At 36.8% G+C, this 26,068-nt stretch overlaps 1 protein-coding gene across 2 annotated transcripts; it reads right to left on the bottom strand.

The window, feature by feature from the left end:
* Nucleotides 1-526: 526 nt before the first annotated feature.
* LOC307151894 (protein phosphatase 1 regulatory subunit 12A) lies at nucleotides 527-26,068 on the bottom strand. Of its 2 annotated transcripts, none has more exons than XM_079860139.1 (24): nucleotides 25,733-26,068; nucleotides 18,246-18,376; nucleotides 17,926-18,044; nucleotides 14,976-15,132; nucleotides 13,406-13,550; nucleotides 13,211-13,285; nucleotides 12,493-12,575; nucleotides 11,196-11,389; nucleotides 10,999-11,102; nucleotides 10,081-10,278; nucleotides 8,964-9,058; nucleotides 8,698-8,883; nucleotides 8,529-8,624; nucleotides 7,222-7,312; nucleotides 6,159-6,275; nucleotides 5,435-5,528; nucleotides 5,242-5,327; nucleotides 5,103-5,159; nucleotides 4,676-4,698; nucleotides 4,531-4,594; nucleotides 4,342-4,446; nucleotides 3,044-3,094; nucleotides 2,877-2,927; nucleotides 527-1,441 (listed from the first exon to the last, which is right to left on the bottom strand). In XM_079860139.1, exons 1-24 carry the CDS (start codon nucleotides 26,006-26,008, stop codon nucleotides 1,355-1,357), a joined length of 2,685 nt encoding a protein of 894 aa, XP_079716265.1. In that variant the 5' UTR covers nucleotides 26,009-26,068; the 3' UTR covers nucleotides 527-1,354. The 2 variants fall into 2 exon arrangements, with proteins under 2 accessions (XP_079716265.1, XP_079716266.1); XM_079860140.1 differs by having other exon boundaries at nucleotides 527-1,575.

The raw sequence follows: 26,068 nt of genomic DNA on the forward strand, positions 1-26,068 counted from the left end.
AATTCTGAATTGAAAGTTCGAATCAAAAGTGGTCAAAAATGCTATATTGAATGTACAAATGTGTGTATGAAGTCCATAAATGCTACTTAAAATGTTCAATTGAAATGTTCGAACATATTATAAGCAAAAATCTAAAGTTCAAATCAATCAAACGCACTTACGATGAACAAACAAAACCAAAAAATGCTGAACTGAACATTTGAATCAAACACCCGATGCCTAAAAAATGTACGTTTATATGAAACGTTGGGTTGTGTCTATGAAGGTTAGTAATGCCAAACTTTCCAAATCAAACTTGGCTAAAAATAACCAAATCGATGAATCAATCCTTATGATGAAATCAAACATGACTAATAATTCTGAACATAACATTATAATCGAATGTTTGCAAACTCCTAAATTATGATGCCCAAAAATGCTGTTCAAGAAGATTTTGAAACAGTTGTTTCGAAGCACAAATTGCAATCGCACAGAACAATGAACCACAGCAGAGAAACCGTGAAACTTCAATAAACAGGCGCTAAGCTACAAACACAGATATTTTATTAAGTGCCAACAGTCATTTAATATATTAGAAAAACAACACGTGGAGAAAATAGAGCTGATACCAAGTTACAGTTTATAGCGTTATGAGTTCAAATGCGTAATATTTGTACATTTACACAATAAACAAAAGCCATCGCCCTCGACGACAGGAGCAAGGATGGATCAAACGAGGGTAAAAAAAATACGAAAATAGACATTTCCGCATTGCTCGCCGTACGTGCCGCTTTTAAAGAAGATGCATAGCATAACTAGCTGCGAAACAGCCTGGCGTGTTTTCGGCAAGCATGAAAATCTGCACCAATGTCAATGATTGATTGTCGCGCTGGTTTGAGTGACATATTCAGACCACCTTTAGTGGAGTTTAGGGTAGAACCTCTCAATCGTGTGTGTGTGTTTGTGCAAAGATGCAAAAATACTGCAGACTTCAGCTGCCTGAGACTCGTGGAATGTGTGTGGAGTGTGTGCGCTCACGCTTATGGGAATGTGCATGGTGCACGAGTGCGAGTGTGTGTGTGTGAGAGAGAGAGAGAAAGAGAGAAATCTGAAGCTCGGTTGCGTCTCCTCCTCGCTTGTTGGCCTCCTGAGAACATGGATGAAGTTGAAACACGGCACACACACACACACACACACACAGTCCTGCAGGAAGATACCGTCATGAAACAGTGGCATTCCTCTCTGTCGTTCCTCTCCTCCTCTTTTCCCTTCTTTGGCTCTCGGGAAGGATGTCGGTGTGTGTGTGTGTGTGGAGGGGGGGGGGTTGTGAATTTCTCTGTCTCTCTCTCGGTCTTCTGCTCGTCCTTCTCTCGCTCTATTTGGAGAGTTTGCTGATGACTCTGATGAGCGCGCCGTTCTCGTCCTTCAGCCTCTGGTTGTCCGCCCTCAGATCTCCTAAAACCTGCAGACGCACGCCAGAGCTTTACCTCTTTCAGACCACTTTCTCATTTAAAGGAGCAGCTCACACACACTGAAATGTCAATTCTGATCATTTACTCACACTCATGTCGATCCAAACCCATATGACTTTTTTTCCTCCGGGGAACAAGAAAAAGGAGATGTTTTGAATAATGTTCAAGCTGCCGTTTTCCAAATAATGCAAGTATACTGTGACCAGGGGCTGGCAAACTCAAAGGTTGTCCATACAACTCGTAAATATTATTTTTTTATATTAATATATTATTTTTGTTTAACATTTTAGTTTGATTGGACAATGACCAGGGACTGTCAATTATATATTTTTAATAGTTAATAAAACCTTTATTAATAATTAATTAAAATAACCCATAATAATGAACAGTTTTTTTAAGTATATAAATAATGAAATACTATATTTGAACACAGTAATATGCATATTCTTTAAAATAAACACATTTATATTTATAATATTGTAATATAATGAGACAATTACATGTCAATTAAAAAGTATACATTAATTTTTAATAATATGTTACACATACATTAATAATCATTTACATTTATATAAAATGTATATTTATAATGTAGTAATACTACTACATTATATATTAGTATATTACTTTTGTTTGGCCACTGACCACAGACTATTAATGATATATTATGAATAGTTAAGAAGATGAATATTAATAACAATAGTTAAGAAGATGAATATTAATATACTTTTATTTGGCCACTGACCACAGACTCAATTATGTCAGTTATATTAATAATGTTAATATATTAATTTGGTTTCATTGGCCACTAAGCCAGGACAATATTAATGTATATATTAATAAAAATAAAAATTAACGATAATAACAATTAATAAAATCAATATTTAAATATTTTTGTTTTACATTTTTGTTTGCCCAACTTTATCAGTTTCAAACTTCAAACTTTTTTTTATTATATTATATACATTTTAAAATCTCAGCTTTTGTAATTATATTATATTATGATATTATGATCACTCTGTCAGTTTCAAACTCCGCTTTTGAGGTTTTGATATTATATTATGCTGCAAACTCAAAGCCAGAACATACAGTATTTGATGTATTATGCAGTTATATAAAGCAGGACCAATCAGATTTAACTGTGAGAAATAGAAACCAGGCAATCATCACAGCTGGTTAGGACAGAAACTCACATTAACAGTGCAGAAGTATGATTTATTACTTGTGACTTTGTGTCATGCCAGGTGAGTGTGTAAGGCAAACGCCTCGTTAAACTGGTTTTACTTGAGTTGGCTGTATTGCTCTCAGCGTTACAGTATTAAAAGCTGCATTCACGTTTCAGTGGATAGAAACGCTCCAGGCGCCTCTAAGCCAATCAGCATCAGAGCCAATCAGAACAAGCCTTCCGTGATCATGTGCTCTCACCTTTAACTCCTCTTCCAACTCAGCGGCTCGCCTCTCTAACATCTTTTTCTCCTGAGACACAGAGAAAACAAGCATGTGGAATGACATCATAAGATTGAAAACTTCCATTCAGGGAAAAGTCCACATGTTTTTCATTACTTCAGTGAGTTGATGTTCTGTAAACTCACCTTCTTTTCCATTTCCAACAGAGCCGTGCAGTCCGTGAATCTCTCCTGCCTCTGTAACACACACGAACACACAGTTAGGAGTCAAATATAGTGGTGTTTGGTGTCACACTGATACTAGAAGAAAATATGCCAATATCAGTCTGTCTACAGTCTAACCATTCAAATATGAAAATGTGTGTGTGGTCTACTTATGAACATTACAGTAGTCTTCAGGAATTCAGCTGAATATTCTTCCTTTACGACATGTATACTTGCATGTAACACTCAACCAACAAAAGTTTGAATGATTGAATGAAAAAATAAAATAAAAATCGGACTGTAAACTTAAAAAAAAAAAAAAAAAAAAAAAAAAAAAAGTAAAATAAAACTTTTATATATATATTAGGGCTGTCAAACGATTAATCGCGATTAATCGCATCCAAAATAAAAGTTTGTGTTTACGTAATATATTGTGTGTGTACGGTGTATAATTATTTTCTATATATAAATACACACACATGCATGTATATATTTAAGAAATATTTGCATGTATATACTGTGTATATATATTTATATTATATATAATTTATATTATATATAAATATTTTATATATAAATAACACATTTTTCTTAAATATATACATGCATGTGTGTATTTATATATAGAAAATAATTATACACCGTACACACACATATATTATGTAAAAACAAACTTTTATTTTGGATGCGATTAATCGTTTGACAGCCCTAATATATATATATATATATATGTATATATACACACATACACGTATAACTGAATATATACATTTATATTCATAAAAATAATATATAATAAATATACTTTTATATAGATAATTTATACAATAATCTAAATGTAAAAACATATATATACATTTAAGTAGTTTAAATGGTATTATTTTTGATTATAATATAAAATATAGTATAATAGTTAAATTATATTAATATTTATAGTTTTATTATTTTTATCAGTTTTATTTTACTGTATATTTATTTTAGGTATTTGATTACCTTTGTACTTTAACACATTTTTTAATATTTACTTTAATATTTGATTCTGTTAGGTTCCTTTAAAAAATGTCATGAATTCTTCTATTTAATGAGTAAGTGATTTAAGAAAAATAGACAAATGGATATCAGGTTATGTTTTTTATACTTACAAAAAAAAAAAGTGTTCCTATTATTAGAGAAAAAAATAAAAATTTTCAAAAAGTGAATTTCTGCCACTGCTGTCATGATGATAATCCAGCTGTTCAATGTTCATGTGTGTGTGTGTGTGTGTGTGTGTGTGTGTGCACCTGTGTGGCCTTTTCCAGCTCGACGCGGGTCAGTGAAATGGTTCTCTGTGTGTCTGATAACTGTGACTGCAGACGGCGGTTCTCTCTGGACATCTCCTCAAACAACTGAAACACACCGATACAGACATATAACACACACACACACACCTCCTGCTAACACAACCAGTTTAACCACAAACCCCTCCAGACCTTCTTAAAGTCCCGGGACTCCGATCCTCTCGTGAGGATACAGTCATTCAAGCCCGAATCAAACCTGAGGAAGAAAAGACAGACAGACAGAATGAGGAGGACACATGCTGACATCATCAAACAAGGTCAAAGGTCAGACTCATACCTGCTGCTCACGTGTCTGTCTGTCTGCATGAGGGAGAGCAAAAAAAAAAAACACATAAAATCCATACAATTAAACAAAATGACACTTAATTCATTAATATACATGAACACATTAAAATTACATTTTTAAATAAATAGTATTTTATAATTATATATTTTGAATATATGAATACTACTAATCAGTCTAAAGTATACACATAATAAAATGCATTTATAGATTTTAAATCAGTAATATACATATTTAAAATCTTAAAATATATTTTTCCCCTCATGAAGTGCTATTACTTTTAATCAATAAAAAACATGCATTCATTATATTAAAATATTGTATACATATTATATATTAAAAAACATGCATTAAATAGTATATATATATATTTTCCCCCATCACTGTCAATCAATTAAAAGTGCATGCTGATTGGTCAGACCTGTGGGTCCCGCCCACCGCTACTCTCCTCCTCTCCACTGGGATCATAGTCATCGCCCTGAAGATACAGAAGTAAACATTTAAACCCAGAATCTATTTCTTCATCTCCAGTTTTGATCACATGTCCTCCTCTTCATCACCTCTCCAGTTTTCCCTCTCCTCCTCGCTCTGGCTCTCCTGCGCTCCCTCGCTCGCTCCTCACTGTCTGCGGCTGCGCTGTCCGCATCTGACACACACACACAATGTAGAAGAAGTGTTACAGAGAGAGATACCCAAACATATCAGTGTTGTGTAATGAAATCCAATGATGCGGGGTTAAAGGTGAAAGGTCACCTTGTCGGTCAGGACGTGGAGCACCAGGAGGGTGTGTGAGTCCCAGTAAATCCGACTTCTGCAGGTTAGCGATACGAGAGCGCCAGCTCACCTCCTGCACACACACACACTTTGTGTTTTCATATGGGGACTTTCCAAAGACATAATGATTTTTATACTGTACAAACTGTATATTCTCTCCCCTTACACTAACTATACAAGGTTCAGGATTTCAGATATTGACATCTTTATGGGGACATTTTGACCTCATAATGTAGGGTTTACAGGCCACACACACACTTACAAAATCTGCTTTGATTAAAACATACATTTAGGTAAGATCACCAAATTCAAATATTCTTAACTGCTAAACAATGCAGCAAAAAAAAAAAAAGAAAGAAAATTTACTATATATATATATAAATTAAAAGTTATTATTAATATATGAATAAATGCTACATATTAACATACATATATTTACATTAACTTACACACACTCATTATATATACATATATTACTTATCAACCACTGCTAATTATTGTTTCCAAACAGGTTTCTCAAACATTCCCCCCCTCTGCTACTGTACACACATCAATTAAGTTATTGTCCAGTTTGAGAAAGTAATATAACATCCAAAAATGTGACACATTTGACCTTTAACCTTTAATATGTCTGCCTGGTTTCTCAGGGAGTTCTCCGAGTGCAGAACAAACAGATATTTGGATCAAACTCAACCTTTCTCACCCCTTCCTCTGCCTTCTTTTGCTTCCCTTCTTTCTCCTCCTCTTCTTTCTTCTCCTTTCCCTTGTTTTCCGTCTTCATTGTCTTCTCCGCTTCCTGCAGGTCTGTGAGAGTAACTCCCTGAAGAGCAAACACAACAGTCACACGGAGATGTCAGGACTCCAGCTGCGAGCAAATGAAACTGCTCTACACAAGTGTTTTCCCTGAGTCAAGGTCAAAGTTCAGGGTTAAAGGTCATATAGACTTAAACACACCGCCCACTGACTGTTTAATACAGATTCCACATGACATTTCCCAGGCTGCTGCTATGAGCACTTCTGAGGAAGCATTGACAGGTAGATCTATCATTATGATTTCAGACTTATCTGTTGCTAAACATTACGTAAAAACGAACCGAACTGTGGTTGGTTGCTTTACATGCCAAATAGATCAATCCCAGGCAACATTTCTCATTTTCTTAAACATTTTTCATATAATATGTATATTTTATTTCAGGTTATTTTAATTAAAGGTGCATTGTGTAATATTTAGGAGGATCTGTGGACAGAAATGCAATATCATATCCATAGCTATATTCTCAGTGGTGTATAAAGACCTTACATTATGAAGCGTTATGTTTTTATTACCCTAGAATGAGGCATTTCTATCTACACACACCGCGGGTCCGCTTACATAGACATGTTTCTACAGTGGCCCTGAACGGACAAACGCGTTTCATCACTATGTTGTTCTTCGTGCACAGAAGCGAGCTAACGTCAGCCAATAAAACACTGACACAATGATGAACAGGTAACAATAATATACGCAATAACATCGCTTTACTGAATAATTAAGTAAATATAATTTAATAATTTATCTTTGTAAAGAAACCTCATTGCTTAACTCACTACTCTCTGCTGTCTCAGACGATGACATCACTTCCTGTCGGCCACCGTAACGTCTGTTGGTTGCAATTCGCAACCTGACCACTAGATGCGGCTAAAAATTACACACTGCACCTTTAACAAAAACCATTTAAAGTTTTAGTGAACAAAAACAACACTGGACTGGAGGTCATAAGGCTGACCTGTGTGGAGCGTCTGGACTGACGGGCATGTCTGGACCGGGCTTTTCTTTGAGCTTCCGCTTCCTCGTCACGCACTGGAGTCAGATAGGACCTACACACACATAAAAACTCAAGCTTCAGCCAATGAAAACAATGAAAATGGTTTCTTGTAGCTGGCCCAAACTGGTCTAATGCTGCCTTCACGTGCTATCGGAAATATCCAACTTCCCACTTCCGAGTTGTGATTACAAGCTCGTCGCATTCAAGTGCTTTATTGTCGGAAAGAACAGGAATCATGGACAACACCTGCTTGATTCTTGCCCATTTATTTGGAAAATCTTATTAAAGCCAAATTGATATTTCACATCCCATTTATTGACAACCATATAAATATTCACCGCTTGCTGACAATTCTGGAATTTCAATCAAATACAGGCTATTTTCAGTGTGTATAAACATACAATACACTTCGAATGATTATTCATCTATGTAAATATGCACTACTTTAATGACGAGACAAGGCGATGTTGCAGCTGTGGGAAAAACTAGTAAAGAATAGCCGTCACAGCCGCAATCGTTCTCCCGTCCGCCATGTTTAATGTTTATGGCGCGTCCAACTCGGGAACTTAGGTATCAGAATTATCCCAGAGCTTCCCAGAGGTAAATACAACTTGAGAGGGTGACAACAAGCGTGACTGATAGTCTTCCCAAAAAATCTCTGGGATGTGCTGGAGGAGACTTTACAGAGTGCTGGACTCTTGAACTGTCAATACAAGATCTTGACCAAACATGTATGCTCTTCTTGATGGAAATAAATGTTGTGATGTTATATCAATCAAGAGGAGCATCAATTTTTGGTCAAGATCTTGTATTGACAATGCAAGAGTCCAGCGCTCTGTAAAGTCTCCTCCAGCACATCCCAAAGACTTTCAGTGAGTTTAAGATCTGGACTCAGAGGAGACAATTCATGATCCTCACAACCATTCTTTCACAATCTTGAGTCTGATGAATCTGGACATTGTCATCCTGGAATATGGCCCTGATATATCTTCCTACATGGTTGTCTAAGAGATGAAAAGCTACACACTCCATCAATCAGGGTTAGAAGAGCTGTTGCCAAACATATAACATGCTAGAAACACAATAATCACTGCAAAAATGATCCAGTCATAGAGTTTGAAGCATTAATTTAAGCCTGTTTAAATCCTTTTTTTGGGCCAGCCAGTGTTTTAAGAAATGAAATGGGTCAAGGCTAGTAAGACGTGTTTTTTCCAGCGGGATAAAAGGTTTATTATCACTCTGTGGTGTATAAATCATCACACACTCACTTGCGTCTCTGTTTGGTCTCTGGCTCGCCTGATGTGGTTGTCGTGGGCACAGAATTGGAGACGGGCTCCTTCTTCTCAGCCTCTTCCTGAGCCGACCTATGAGAGAGACGCCAGATCAGACCAATGCAAAAGACATGCTCACATCACGCACGATCAGAGACACACGAACCTCTGAGCCAGAAGACTATTGAGGCGACTGAGTCCAGAGGTTCCCGTGGTTACAGAGGTCACTGAAGGGTCGTCAAGTTTCCTTCCATAAGATGAGCTGCGAGGTAACGAGGGGTTTGGACCCGACACTTCTCCGGTGGATTGGCTGTTCAATCGGCGTGTGTACGAAGAGCTTCGGCTCAACAAGCTACACACACACACAGTATGATGGATGAGCTTGGAAAAGCGTAAACACAGGAGATGTTGTGTGTGTGTTGTGTGGCTCACCTGCTGGAGTTGTCGGGGTTGGTGCTGGTGCTGGTGTCGCTGATGCTGAACAAGCGCCTGGACGGGGTGGGCTGCACACGGGCCAACCTGGGCTCCTGAACATAGGAAATAACATCATTTTGAGGCGACAAAACACATATTAAAGGTCCCATATTGTCAAAACTGAAATTTCCTGGCTTTTTTCATGATAGCAGAGATCTAGAAGCTGTGCCTTTTCATGAGCCAGATGTCAGAACTACTCAGTCACCGCCTTCAGTCTCCACCCCCACCAATGATGGGTCACTCAGAAAACAACAGGCCAATCAGAAGAGAGGCTTATGAATATTAAGTAGACAGGCCAAAATCAACCTGTTCTTGGCAGAGCTCCTGAGAAAGGAGCTGTAAAAATATATTGAGATGGTTTTTGGTACTTATACCGCAAATATATATTCTTAAGGACATCAAAACCTAAAAAAAAACTTCAGAAAAGTGTATAATATGGGACCTTTAAATATTTAGAAAATACATTTAAATATTAATTTATACACTGCCCGGCCAAAACAAAGTAGCTGGATTTAAACAGGCAAATGCTGGATCATTTTTGCAGTGATTATTATGTTTCTAGCATGTTATATGTTTGGCAACAGTTCTTCTAACCCTGATTGATGGAGTGTGTAGCTTTTCATCTCTTAAACAACCATGTAGGAAGACACAACATGATATTCCAGGATGACAATGTCCAGATTCCTCAGGCTCAGATTGTGAAAGAATGGTTGTGAGGAGCATGAAGAATCATTTCCACACATGAATCGTCTCCTCTGAGTCCAGATCTTAAACTCACTGAAAGTCTTTGGGATGTGCTTGAGGAGACTTTACAGAGCGCTGGACTCTTGCATTATCAATACAAGATCTTGACCAAAAACTGATGCACCTCTTGATGGATATAACATCAAAACAGTTATTTGGTCAAGATATATTGGCAATGCAAGAGTCCAGCACTCCTCCAGCACATCACATCTTTTGTATTGAATTTCCAGCAAAAGTAATTTGATTTTGATATAATTACAGTGACATTACTGTGGTTTAATGTCAAGATTTTGTGCATCCGGCATCCATACAGTATATGTGTGAGTGTTACCTTATTTTCAGTTTCGGAGCTCAGTCTGGGACTGGATGCAGAGCGTGTCATTCCCAGTTTCGTCTCGGGGTCCTTGAGGGCCTCAGTGGTCGGATCAGAGGCCCCGGCCGAGCCCAGCGTCATAGAACTTCCCGCTTTACGCAGAGACGTTCTCCAGGAGCCTGGAGCCTCGGTCACCGGCGCTCGAACGGGTTCGGCCTAAAAGCAGAGCACTCTTTATTATAGTCAAATATTATATTGTTATTACATGGTTATTATTATGTATTGTTATTTATTTTGCCAGGGTTATTGTGGAGGGGGAGGGATTTGAGTAAGTTATGTTTGTACTTAAGTGTTCTTTTGTTAAATGTGTTGTAAAATTCAATAAAAAAAATATGTTTGCAAAATAAATAGAATAAAAACTATATGCACATTCAAAAAAACACTAAAAATGACAAACACAAACAAAATTACTAAAACTTCAGTTAAATTTAAAATGAAAACTCTTCAAAAGCTAAAAAACTATTCAAAATATTTATAAAAACTATATAGTATCTCAATTAAACTAAAATAAAACTGATTATATTAAATATTTTTTCACTTCAAAATGAAGAAAAAATTAAAATGGTTAAATACAGCCACAACAATTATTGGGTTTTATTACTGATAATTTTATTATCATCAGTTATTCAGATGATAATTTTTGGCTGCTGAATTGCCTATTGGTGGCCATATCGGTTTATTTGTCAGTATATATTAGCACTGATATTTTAGTGCATATTAGCACTTGTGCTACAGAAAGTGTGAACTGCGTTCAGAAAACCAACATTAATGAGTTGATATGGAAACCCCTAAATTGGTCAAATTTAGTGCATATTGGCTGAAAGAAAAAGGCTTTTCGGGAAACTCAATGCTTTGACGCAGTTGTGATTCGGTCACCTTTTTAACCTGGTTGAGGGCAGTGCTGGTCACAGAACTCGCTACGGTCGCTGCATTGCGTTTGTTGTTCAAGTTGTTGATCAGTTCTCGAGTTTTTGCTTTTTCTGAAAAGACACACATTAACCTCATCAGTTAGCTAATATCATTTAATAATACATTTTTTATTTAGAGAATAAAAATGGGCGGGGTCTGGTCACCTGACTCTGCGTCGCTCTCTGATTCGCTCTCTTCTTCTGAACTGGAGCTGCTGGAGGGTTTGGATTGGCCAGCTGTGCGTGTCGACTCGTCTTCCTCCTCTTCTGTGGGCGGAGTCTGAAGAGTGGGCGGAGCAAGCTTCTCTCGCTCATGCAGGGTGATCTTCTCTCTGCTGCTCATACGAGAGATGGACGTCCTGTGGGGGACATGCAAACCAGTCAGAGCTAAAACTCAAATCACTATTCATTAAAAATATAGGGACATATTAAAAAAAGAAATTTCTATAACTTTGTTAAAATGGGAAATATAAAAATAAAAACCAATACAAAATATTATTAGAAACTATAATAGTATCTCAATATTACTAAAATAATACTGATTATTATATTATATTATTTTCCAAATATATATTTTAACTTCAAACTTAAATCAATAGAATTTTTTTAAAAATAGCCACAGCAAATAAGCCAACCAGTGAGAGCTAAAACCTAAATAAAAATGAATAAAAACAAATATATATATATATATATATATATATATATATATATATATATGTATGTGTGTGTGTGTGTGTTTAAACTAATAAAAATATATTATATGGACATATTTTTTAAAAAACACTATAAACTCAATAAAAGGACTAAAACTTTAAACTAAAATGGAAAATATATAAATTATAATAGTATCTCAATATTACTAAAATAATACTGATTACTATATTATTTTATATTATTTTATATCACATTCAACTTTATTTTAAATATATTTTTTAACTTCAAAATTCAAATAAAACAATTAAAAAAATGTAAAAAAACAAATAAAAATGAATGAAATCTATATGGACATGTTAAAAAATAGCGAAAATAAAAAAGCAACAACAACAAAAACACACACACCAAAATTACAACAAATATAGTTAAGATGAAAATGGAAAATATAAAAATAACAACTATTTCAAAATATGAATAGAAACTATAACAGTATCTCAAAGTTACTAAAATAATACTGATTATGTTATATTTTTTCACTTCAAAATTCAAATAAAATCATCACAAATTTCCAATATAGCCACAGCAAATCAGCCAATCAGCGAGAGCTGAGAACATGTCATGTCATGTGACATACTCTGAGCCTGGGTGAAGTACTGAACATTCACAATATATTTGTGAGATTCACAATTCAATGATTCACTTGCTTCATCACTCAAAATAGAAACGATGGTGAATGATCCTGGGTTTCAGCATACAGGAAGTGACGTGTTCCCATGCAGACACGTGATTGGACAGTTGTGCTGTTTACCTGCGAGGGCGAGCTGGTGCCATGGAAACGGGTGGGCTGGTCTCAATGACGGGTGCCTTGATCTTCTCTAGCTCTGAACGCATCTTGAGGAGTTAAACACATCAACAGCAGCTCTTACTAATACAGTCACAATACGATTCATATTCTAGAACTCACACTGTCTCTGATCATTTTATTTCAGCATGAATAAGGGTAAATCTCAACAACATGCTCACATATTTTTTTACCTGTCGAATTAACTAGAAATAAAGCAGGACACACTTTAGCATGAATAGGGCCATTAATGGTGATAATCACAAACAAAGTCCAACATTTATGCTACGAAATATCTCCTTCCTTGAAGAATCCTCATACTGAATATATTTGTGTGAAGTGAGGTGTGTTGGATGTGAATGTGAATTGAAATCTATGGATTCGGCGGATTATGATAGGTCAGATTGCCTGTCAATCAAACTCCCTGCGAAGGGTCAATTCTTGATTTTTTATGGAATATTGCAGTGTCTATTATAAATTATTTATCAGTGCACATATATTAAATTCATGTGCCTCGTAATCTGAGGTGTGTTTGATGACGTTGGCTCTGTACAGCACACACACACTGTTGTTTTTGGATGTTCATGCGACGAAGATATGCTCATTTGCTTGGAGTGAAAGCGGTCTTTGAACATTAACCAGACAGCTGATAAGATAACATGCATATAAACACATGCAAACTCACAGCGTTTTGCTTCTTCTGCAGTTCCTCCAAGTTATCGACGATGTTCTCATCGGCTACGTCGAGTGCAGTTTGGCCCTGCGATGCACAAATACACAATGCTTTGAAGTCTATACTTTTCATATGATATTGATGTATGCACTAAGCAGAATTATGTACACTCAGCCTGTCATTATGGCAAAATAAACCAGCCTGTACCACATTATTGACGGCGCTCATGTCACACATGTGTTCAGCCAATAGACTGCAAGCCTCTTCCTGACCCCAGTGAGCCGCCGCGTGGAAAGCCGTCCAGCCATCACTGTCCCGACTGTCCACATCTATCGCACACTTCAACAGCACCCTAATGCAACAGACAAATATAAAGATTTACAGGCTTCGAAAGGAAAACATCAGATACTTGATGAAGCTTTCTCAAACGATTCTGAATTAAAGGAGAACTCCAGTCAATTTTAACATTGAGCTAATTTTTTTGTACATTTGGAGTGCTGTCAGTACAGAGAACAACGACAAAAATCGGTGTTGCCTACACCGTGTTATCCTCTTTTTAAAATTTGCACCCTGTTGACTTCAATGGGGCAAGTTTTAAACCTGCGTTTAGCCTCTTAACATCCTTGATGTGTCATTACAAGTGCACAGGTCATGTGAGTGATTCCTTCTGAGTGAACACGGGTCAATCTGACTGCAGTAGATGTGAAAGATATGAATAAAAGTGATGTTATTTCAGCCAGCGCACATACCTGAAGAAAATACAGATATGTGCGCTGGCTGAAATAACATCATTTTTATTCATATCTTTCACATCTACTGCAGTCAGATTGACCCGTGTTCACTCAGAAGGAATCACTCACATGACCTGTGCACTTGTAATGACACATCAAGGATGTTAAGAGGCTAAAAGCAGGTTTAAATATTGCCCCATTGAAGTCAACAGGGTGCAAATTTTAAAAAGAGGATAACAAGGTGTAGGCAACACCGATTTTTGTCGTTGTTCTCTGTACTGACAGCACTTCAAATGTACAAAAAAATGAGCTCAATGTTAAAATTGACCGGAGTTCTCCTTTAATATTAATCAGAAATTAATTTTGGCCGTTTAACTTCAGGGACACAAAATCTCATAATTTGCTCACAGGAAGATAGTCTTTCTGATTTGCTAGTAGTATGAACAAAACTAAGACAGTAAAGACATTCATAATGTTACAAATAAACATTCAAAATAATGAAATGAATGTTCATCAAAGAATCCTGAAAAAATGTATCACAGCTTCCATAAAAATACGACATTCAACATTTCAGCATCAAATCATCATATTAGAGTGATTTCTGTAGGATCATGTGACACTGAAGACTGGAGTAATGATGCTGAAAATTCAGCTTTGATCACAGGAATAAATTACATTTTACAATATATTCAAATATAAAAAAACATTTTAATTTGTAATAATATTTTGCAATATTACTGTCTTTACTGTATTTTTGATCAAATAAATGCAGCTTTCGTGAACATAAAATACTTACAGATGACAAACTTTTGAACATCAGTGTATTTAGACAGACAGTTTTGAGGAAACAATTTTTCATTATTTTGCACATTCCCAACAATCTGTGTTGCTGGAAGTTCCATATACAGTAGAAAGTATCAAAGTATCAGCAAACTTTGGAGAGGGTGAGGCAAATCACTAGATATTTAATGTTTTATTTTCACCAATCTCGGTTTAAAACTGCCGCAGTTCCACTTTTGAAGTGTCTTAGTGAAACGAGCACTCACTTCAACACCTCGATGTACCCTTTAGCAGCGGCGACGTGCAGTGCGGTGGCCTGAGTGTTCAGATGAGGGACCAGAGAGCCGCTGCCCGCCAACACGGCCATGGCATCCTGGAGCATCACTCGCTCCTCCTCTCTCCTGGCCTGGTCCACATCAATACCTGAAAACCATTCAAACCAGGATTATAATCGTTCTCAGACAGCACAGGCCATTTTTAAAGATTCAGTATATGATATTAATATATATTACAGGAAGAAGTGTGATAAAGGTCTCGTTTGGTTCAAGATCGGTTTGTTCTTAATGTCACCATGAAATCAAAATGGACAAAAGACCCGCCCCCTTTAGTTACTGTTGCTATGTCCGACAAGCCACACCCCACCATGTTCTCACGCAGTGAAACACACATCGCGGAGCAGAGAGACTGACAACACACTGACAGACAGGACAGACCAGGTCACTTTTGATATGAAACAAGTCTCAAATTTCAAATTTGGTCATTTTATAAAGAAATTTAAACAGTAAACACCGTTTTGTGGCTCTTTAATGTGTCTGACAGATCGCTGTAGAGCCTCAGTTAAAACTGCTCGTGAACCGATCATCTCTTCCTTCTAGTTCATTTATAGCATCAAATAAACATGAATGAACATAAGGAATGTTGTTTTAACGGCGTAAAGACATCAGTACACGCCTTTATTCAAGTTCAAATCCTCCAACGTTCATCTACTAACTCTCCTGACTGCTTTGTCGGACAAAAATGGCGGATTCGGCGGATTATGATAGGTCAGATTGCCTGTCAATCAAACTCCCTGCGAAGGGTCAATTCTTGTTTTTTTATGGAATATTGCAGTGTTTATTATAAATGATTTATCAGTGCACATACATTTTTTTTTTTAATTCATGTGCCTCGTAATCTTGAATCAAAATAACTCTGGTGACGAGGGCGGGGCAACCTGTCACTCACATGAGATCCACCAATAGCAAACCACAGCCATCCAATCAATTCCCCATGAACAAAATCAAGCCCCGCCCTTCAAGAAGCCGTCTCACTCAGATATACAGTACGTCTCAATACTGAAGAAAGGACTATCACAACTTGCGTTTCATGTCGACTTTAAGGACCCAAGGACACATTTACACACAGAAGGAAGTTTATAAAATCTCTGCACAGCTCCAGCATTTATAATGGAGTTTTTGATGTGGGAAATTCACATGCTGTTACTGTTAAAACCAAACATCCTATAAACACACACACACATCTATAATGAGCTTCTGTGAGAGTTTGTGTGTCGACTAAGGTTTTAATGGGATCAGACACAGCAGGTCGAGATCAGACAGATGGAGTGTTTTAGACGGATAATGTGAACCTATATTTGTTCAAATGGAAACCTGCTAACCTCACAAAGAAAAATTGCATGGCTTTATCAAAAATTGAAAGAAAAAAGTAGAAATTATATTTATTAGATCTAAATCTATTTTCAGGATTAATGCTTAAGGCCCTTGCACACTGAGTCCGAAATTCACGTCCGAAATTTTCGCACGTTAAAAAAATAAATACGACCTCACGGTATGTCAATCACGCTTGTACACTGCCACTGAAACTTTCGTCCGTAAAAAAAAAAAAAAAAAATCGAATCAGGTTTGATTTTCTGCGTTTTTCACATCCGTAGCGAGCATTTTGAATGGTGTCTTGACAATTCAGAGCCACCGAATCACGAAAGCGAAAAAACGCATGCAATAATTTCAGACTCAGTGTGCAAGGGCCTTTACACAGCATAATGCTTACTTTCGCTTATGTGAACGTTAACAACGGAGAAAGAAAACGGATGTGTATCATTGTATTGGATCCGTGCATTAACTCTTAAAGTCCACATGAAATCAAAATTGAAGTTTACACTATAAACAGACACTGAAGCTGCGGCTGAAATCAGTCACTTGTTCATTTTCTACATGGTGAATGACACATAGTGCACTATTTAGGGGATAGGGAAAGATTCAGACAGTGTAAATATGCAAATGAAGTCTGGTTTTACGTTAGTGTCACGCGAACCGTAGCAGCTCCGGTCCAGAGACACGATGTCACAGATGCCAATTGAATTCTGCACAGAATGCAGTATTTTAAAGCGATATGGAGATTAGGAGGAAACTGCGGCTTTATCGAGCTCAAAAGCTCTGGCTGAGATATAAATGAAACACTATTGGCTATTTTAAAAAAGGGGAGGAGCTGTTCGATATGCCCCGCCCTGTCTTCCTGTTTCAGTGGAAATTATGTCAACACATTGAATGATGCTGCGCGTTTCAAGGCACTTCAGTGGGACTTTAAAGTGACAGCAGCCTAATATACCTGCTCCTGTCTGTCATTAGTGTTAATCAAACAACAAAATACATAGAAATCACTTTTACATACATCACTTTTGTAGCTTTAACACAGATAAATAATATTTAATTTATACAGTGAAGACTATGCAGTGTTATTTTACATTTGATTATTACATTTCTGTACCTGAATACTGTTAGACTAACCTGAAAAACATAAAGCACTTTTTATTTCATTTGCATCTTTGTTCTGTTGTATTTATTGTTCTATGCAGATTCACTCCTAAACAAAATCACCCCAATCGTTCTAGAATGATTAATTCTTACCAAATAGAGCTAATAATCTAGTGAAACTGTTTTCATATCGCAATATATATCGGAAGAAAAAACTAACATATCGCAGTTTTTACCAATATCTTGCAGCCCTAGTTTTAAGTATAATATTAATATTTAAGAATATTTATTAAATTTAATATATAGTATTTAATCTTATTTCAGCTTCATTTCCATTACGGAAAATGATTTTTGATAGATTAAGTTAACAATAACAGCACTGGTGAAAGTGTTTCTTTGTTGTTCTACAATCTCACATTCCCTCGTTTACTCCATCTCTCTCTTTTCTAGGCTTTATATCTCTCACCCTGTTTTTTAATCTCTGCTTTCAGCAGTCTCGCCATGACGTCCTCCGTAGCGACGTCGAGAGGAAGTTCTCCCTCGCTGTTCACCGCTCCCACGTGTGCGCCGTGCTCGATCAAGTACCTGCAACAGGCACACAGAAAAAAAAAAAAAAACGGTAAACTGTCAAGACTCAACTCACACTTGACTCCACTAGGTTTGATGCATTAGGTCCCTTTTCAATCAGATGAAGCTACTTTTATCAATACTTTGGATAAAATATGAAAGGCAGCATCATGTCGTCTTAGTAGGCAGCTCACTAGGTCGTGGAGAAGGGTTACTGACTTTGTGATCTGGATGAAACCGCAGGAGGCCGCAGCGTGGAGAGGCGTCCAGCCTTCGTTGTCTCCTCTGTTCACGTCACTGCCGCTCTCCACCAGAAACTGAACCATGTCTGCGTTTTCATCAATACAGGCCTGAGGAGGAAAAGAGAAAATCTATTCCATCTCTATATACAATATATAGATATTTCATCTCTACATACTCTATATTTCACCTCTCTATACTCAATAAATATATAGAGACTATATTCATCTCTATATATTGTCACTCCTACTAGCCACTTTGACAGGTTGAATTTTAAATATAATATAATATAATATATATATGTCAATTGTAGTCTTTTAAAAAGGCATCTGAAATAATAAACTAAATGCAATGTAGTGTTGTCAAAAATATAGATTTTTCAAAACATATCGATACTGAATCTATATATCTAAAAATATATATTTTAATACCAAATTACATTAACAAAAACTATAATAGTATATATATATATATCAAATAAATGAATAACACTGGCTTAGACTATCCTGATACATAGGTATTAAACATATTTGTAAAAGTTTAAGTAATTTAAGCATAATGCTTATCAGTTTCGTTAATGCTAATATTGGCCAATACTGATATATTGTGCATCACTACTAATACATTATTCAAGTCTGTTCATGTATTCCTCAAACAGAAAACACTGCCCTTAACCTTCGACCTTAGATTACACACACACACACGCATATGTAATGTAAAAGAATGAACACAATGTGATGCTGTCACCCTTATCAGCTGAGTCTGAGTAACTATTGACACTCATCATGACATCAACTTTACAACACTGCTGGAGCCAGTGTCATATTGCATGATGGGAAATCTATGTTTCCATGTCCCACTGTTTCAGTGAGACACAGCTGCCATCAGCTGCAGGCAAAACAATAATTATCCAGCGAAGCGTTTACATGATGGAAGTGTTAACTGTACACATACATGTGCAGGATGAATCAATGCTGTAGAGAAACAGAAGCATTACTAACTCAACTACACTTTTTAACATGTGTTTTCACAACACTGTAGCTGTTCCAATAACACACTATTTTATTGCTAGCGGTGTAGCATGACTCTACATCACCACTTCAAACTGTATTAAGCGAGCTGAGATAAGGCCGGTTCACACCGAGAGCGATAACTAGGAAGATAACTATAATAGCGTTCACACCAGCGGACGATATCGTTCAGTTTTGTCGGTCACTTTAAACACTCGAGCTCTTTAAAGGGCTCATCGGATGCAAAATTCACTTTTATATGGTGTTTGCATATAAATGTGTCTTTGCAGTGTGTGGACAACCACCATACAATGAGAAAATCCGTTTTTTTTATCCTCAAAAAGCCTAAACACTCTCAATAATCAAGCCGTTTGGATTTTCTAAGCAATTTGATGCCATGTTGCTCATGCTCCGCCCACGACCGCAGACGGACTGTCCCGTATCAGCATATTTCTCATATTAGCATATTTCTCGTATTAGCATATTTCTCGTATTAGCATATTTCCGCCCTCAGCCATTTGTATACTTTCTGCGAGGCAAGTTGCCATGGCAACACTTTACCTGTCTTGTGTCGACACCCCCCACGGAAGGGGGGGAGCAGTTGCTCATTATCATTTAAAGAGACATGCACCGAAACGGGTCGCTGTGTACAGAGCTGTTTTTGAGGAGGTAAAAAGGGTGTTGTTTTAAAGGGGAGATGAACTGAGAAATTTTCCTTGAGCTTTTGACATTTAAGAGGTCATCATACTATAAGAATATCCTGTAAGTTTCAGAACTGAAAACTTCCTTGTTAGTCCAATAAATGCTTTTATTGACACCAGGCACAGCGATCGACAGGTTTTTCAAAGTGTCAAAGGGTATCAGACACCGCCTCCGCAGAAGATCAATGCCTACTTCAACACTGCCGGTTTAGCCCCGCCCACCGATTCGCGCATTACATGGAACTCATTATAATATGCAGAACTGTTATCCAATCATAGCAGTGGGCGTTTACTTCCAAGTCTTCAATGCGGCACGCCCTTAAAAACCAAGCGTTTCAGGAGCTAGGCTCAAAACCAGGGCAGAAAATAGCCTATTACTTATTCATTTTGATGTTTTTGAATGTAAAAACCAAGCGGACGTCATAAGTTGACCTCAGGCAACAATATAAAAAAATTAAATCATGACCCCTTTAAACAACCTTTGAGGAATTAAACCAAAGTATGTTACAAACTTTACACGAAGACCCTAAAGAATCATCCTAACTTGTGGAAAATGGGCATCCGATGACCCCTTTAAAGCAGGAAGGATTCTGATTGGCTGTCAATGTTTTTATGGTTCAACAGCTGGAAAAAATCGTTCTGAAAGTCACTCTAATGATATTGTTTCTCAGTGCCGTTATCGTTATAGTTGTGGTGTGAACTCTGATATTCTTTCTGTATTGTTTCTTACTTGAATGCTACTGTTAAATCTAATATAGCCCTTCCTAAACAACTTAAAGCACTTTTTATTTAATTTCTACCTTTGTTTGATTGTACTTGACCTATTGTTTGTAATCTTCCTATTTTTAATAAAGATAAAATAAAATCAACCCTAGTTTCAGGTGTTTTTGTGTACCTGGATGTTCTTAATTGTTAAGTTTTCAGGTTGATATATTACCAAGTTGAGCAAAGAGTTGTTGGCATTTAAAAAAAAAAGGGTTTGTTTACAGTGATGTTAAAATGACAGGGTCAAATTTGTGACATTACTTTTTATGCAATGCTAAAACACTGCTGTTCAGAAGTTGTAATGATGCTTTCTTTTGCCAGATAGAATGGGAAATAAATATATTGGTTATATCATTTTCAGTTTTTAAATATATTTAAATATAATTTAGTTTTATTAACACACTTAAAGCATTATCGTATCGCATATATCGAACATCACATGCAAGTTATTGCATATCACATTTTTCTTCAATATCGTCCAAAACTTAAAAGTGCAGCTGTTTAGCTACTTTAAAAGTAGCTTCTCTAACACGTCTAAGATTCTGCAAGCAATGCTACACCAAAAATCAGCCAGACCACATGCTAACAGAGATTTACCACTGATAAAACGTGTGTTTTCAGGCCAAGTTTGGGGGAAAAGAGTGAGCGGCTCCCAGAGGACCCGGCGCTGCCTATAGAAACCTCCACGTACGCTTGAGCAGAACAGAAGCTCGCTCTGTTCTCATTGTGTGTGTTTGTGTGCGTTTCTGAGGAACAGTGGGAACCTTCTGTATGGAGAAGGTGTGAAGTTCTCCACGGGGTCACTGAATGTGTGTGTGTGTGTGTGTGTGACTCACAGAGCGACTGGCCTTTGCCTATGACAACAGCCGCTTGTCCCGCATGAAGAATGTTTTCCATGCGCTCACTGGAGAACAGCAGAGAGAGAGAGAAAGGCTTTGGATGGAAGCGATGGAAAAACTTAAAGAGCACCGACTATATTTAATCCCCGTTACCGAGCAACAACAGGACAACAGGACCGAGATCGGGATGAGCAGCGAAAGAGCATCACACACACACACACACCGGTTACTAAAATCAGATATAGAAGTAAAACAATTAGACATACTATAAATATTGAATATGGATGTACAATACAAAAATACTACACAAACAAAAAATTAATGCAAATATGAAACAAAAAAAAACAGTTACAATATATGGGAATTAAATGTTAGAGATTTTTTAAAATTCATTTTATTTATTGTTTTCGTTCATATTTAATCTGCTGATATTGTATATATTTTCATTGTGGAATCTCGTTTTCATCTTTTTTGGGGGGGGTTTTGCCATAAACTAGCACTAGGCTAACTTTAAAAAGTTGTAGCGCAAGATTACAGCATTTAACCCTTTATTTATTTATTTTTAGAGAAAAAAAGTATAGGTCTTGAATATTGGCTGATTATTAGCCATAATATGAAAATCAGCTCATCAATCAAAATTGTTAAATTGGTGCATCCATACAAACAGAAAATATAGAATAATACTACTACTAACTAATAATAAATAAATCAATAAAACAAGGAATATTATTGAACAGGAACAGTGTATTATCCAATCAGCATTGAGGATGAGCAACAGAATAAGGTTAATAAAGCTTTTTGCACAAAAAAACAAACAAATATTTGTGTAATATATATACACATACATATATATATACATATACATATATATATATATATATATATATATATGTTTGTTTTTTGTGTGTGTGCACAAAACTTCATTAACACAAGTTAACCTCAATGAACATATTAAAATTAAAAAATCCATGTAACGACCCCTTTAAACATTTGAGGTTTGACTCATGATGTTCTTTCTTCTGAGGAACCTTTAAAAGAGACGATTTGCTCAATCCTACGTCTGTGTGCGGGACTTCAGTTTACTTTAGCACCATTAGAAGGTAAACCATCCCTGTAACTCTATCTGTGACGGAGGGGACGTGCGTGTGTGTGTGTGTGTGTGTGTGTGTGTGTGTGTGTGTGTGTGTGTGTGTGTGTGTGTGTGTGTAGAGGCCAAAACAGTGTCTTTGACAGGATGTGACACTGATTCTGTCCAGAGCCAAACACACACACACACACACACACACACACACACACATACACACACACACACACACACACACACATAACAGTAGGCTGTGTGTTCCCAGAATAATGTCAGTCTGAGTAACAGTTAGCAATCAAGAAACTGTGGATTCGTTTGGTATTATGCACTCATAAAATTATGCATATTTAAGTCATGGCAACACAGAGTAAACACTGACAAAGATCCGCTGACAGAAAGACTCACAAATCTAACCTGAACACTCAGTATTTCATTTAGTGAATGCAGAAATGCTACAAAACTAAACATGAATTTAAATAGCAAACTACAAAACCTTGTTGTCGCATTTCAACAGGAAACATGACTGGGTTATATACACCTCAAAATCAAAGAAGTGTATATTTCTTTTTTATTATCTTCATGTGTGTGTGTGTGTATAATATATATCCATTAGATTTCACATTAAGATAAATATGAAATGACATATTACAAATTAAAATAAAAAATATTTACAATTTATTGTAATAATCATTGTAATTTATTTGCACTGATTTTTGTATATCTATATATATATATAAAATATTAAATTAAATGCAGTAGAATATATACAATCAATCTGAGTGAACACTTCACAATTTAAATAATATACAATTATTTTTTGCATTATAGAAATGAAAATTTGAGGGGAAAATAGATTTCTTAAATATTAAAAGCTACATTTTTCTTTAAGCAATATAAAATGTATTATTTCTTTTAGTATAATGCATTATTTCCTTCTACTTCGGGCCTGAACATGTTCCTGGCAGGTTCTGGCACAAAAACAGCCAAACAAAAAATACTTTCTGTGTCACATTAGAGAACGCATGTAAACACAAGATAAGGTGACACTTAAAAGAGCTCATGTGAGACTCAACGCTGATGTTCCCCAGAACTGCACTTCTGAATACCAGTGAAGCGTGACATCAGCACGGCCTTCAGCCAATAGCTGTGCTCGCACACGACCACCTGTCTGGATCAGAAAAGCGTGCGTTTCATATTTTCGACTGGAGTGTATTTGAGCAAAACTTTTAAGTGGCTCTCTTCAACAGAAGCTTCTCAAACTAGCATGAAGAACGTTTTATAGAATCTAAAGAACGTTTCACCAATATAAAGAACCTTCTGTGGAATGGAAAGATTCCATGGATGTTAAAGGTTCTAAACGGAACCATCGATGCCAATAAAGAACTTTTGTTTTTACAAGTGAAGACAAAGACCCACAAAACAAAGAAACAATGATTTTTTTTTGCTGACTATGAAGAATAGTCTTTTCTTCTCATTTAAAGCTCAGGATTAGCTGGTTTCCAAGTAAACTTTACTGTTGAAGCAAAAGGCTGAAGCAACAAAAGTCGAAAATAACCCTTCCTAAACGTATAATTAAAAAAAAAAAAAACATCCACAGCTGAGAGGAAGAAAGAAAAAAATAAGAACAAAACAAAAGCAAACACCAAACGAAAAGGGCCGACCGGAATTCCACCCAGCCGTGAAGAAGCTCAGGAGATATGAGGAAAGTCTTGCTGTGCCAGTTCAGAAGAAGCCACATTAAACATGACAGCCACGGGACACTCCCTGGACGTCACTGAAACAACAACAGCTACTGTACTCTTGCAAACAACACTGAACAGTCAATAGAAATACTCAATATAAAAAAAGTCCAGATCAAGGCATGAGATTCATCTTCATCATCATCATCATCATCATCCACAATTCTGGTCCAAACCCATACCAACACCGCCACAACTACATCTGTGCTGGAAATACAGTTTGTTTATGCGCTATTATAATAACATTTTGACATTCAGAGCCAAAAAAGCCTGAGTTTCTGACTTTGGCTAATTAAAGTCACCATGATATTTGTTTTATGGAATATTGTTGTATCTATTATAAATGATTTATCTGTGCACATCATTATTTTGTTAAATAATCTTTAATTGAAATTACTTCCACTGACTCTTGCAGCGACATCTCTTCTCTGATGATGCGTTTACTGGCGTGAGGGCGGGGAAACCTGTCACTCACACGAGATCGACCAATAGCAAACCACAACCATCCAATCAATTCCTCGTGAACAAAATCAAGCCCCGCCCCACATTTGTTCTTGTCCCAGAAGCCGTTTCACTCTGATATACGTCACAACAGGGAAGAAAACACTATCTCAACTTACGCTTCATGCTGACTTTAAGAGTTCGTACAGTTTGCAATAAAGTCTCAGTCACTTATCTAGGTGGTATAACTGGCAGAGGAAAAATTGATTATTAAAACGCTGATTTTCTTGAAAACAAGTGGTTTAAAATATTTTTTAATATTACATATTAAAAACGGTTTCAAAATATTAATAATCTGCCAAATCAAAGTCAGTGTGGTGAAAGCCATTTTTATAATCATGTGAAAAGAAGCCCTAAAAACAAAGATGACCCCTCAATTTTTTAAATAATATCCTGATTTTATGAAAAGGCATGTTTTTTGGGGGTCAAATTAAGTACACTAAATCTATTTAAATCATGACACAAATTTGTTTAAAAACAATCATTCAATTTCGTACACACCCATGTAGGCTAAATCAATATTTGAGTACTTTTTAACGTTACTTGACCATCACTTTGACATTTTTTTCATTTTTGTTGTATAAAATGGTAGCCTATAGGCTATAGGCCTAAATGTTTTTTTAAAAAAATGTATGAAATATGAACATAAGAAAAACCGTTGGCAGATATATTTCAAACTAGATTTTTCAAGTTCATCATCTCAAGACATCCTTGCTTGTCACCGACCTATGAGTTGAGAAAGGCGTAGAGAAAAGTTTGTGAACTTTCTCAAAAGTTTCCCAACCGAGTCAACCGTCAGTGTAAACAATCAAACACGATCCGGATACCTGATGCAGTGCCGTCAGCCCGTCTATATTGGCGTGATTGATATCAGCTCCCTGTCGCAGGAGCTCCGCCACCTCCTCCCGGTCTCCGGCGGAGCAAGCGGCCATGAACACGGCGCCCTGGGCGAAGCGCACTCGGGCCCGCCGGTTTCCGGGAGCCGAGGACTGGCTCTTCGCCTCCACCCCGGTCCGGTCCGTCTCCGAGCCCTGCCACCGCTGCAGCTGATCCTGCCGCCGCTGCTTCGCCGCTTCGGACCGGGAACGGTCAGTGGCCGCCATCTTCCTCCCTCGGTATCTCCCGGGGAGTTTCAGTTCATCAGACAAGTGATGTCCGATTCC

Source organism: Squalius cephalus (genome assembly GCF_949319135.1).
Source record: "Squalius cephalus genome assembly, chromosome: 23".
NCBI classification, from domain to species: domain Eukaryota; kingdom Metazoa; phylum Chordata; class Actinopteri; order Cypriniformes; family Leuciscidae; genus Squalius; species Squalius cephalus.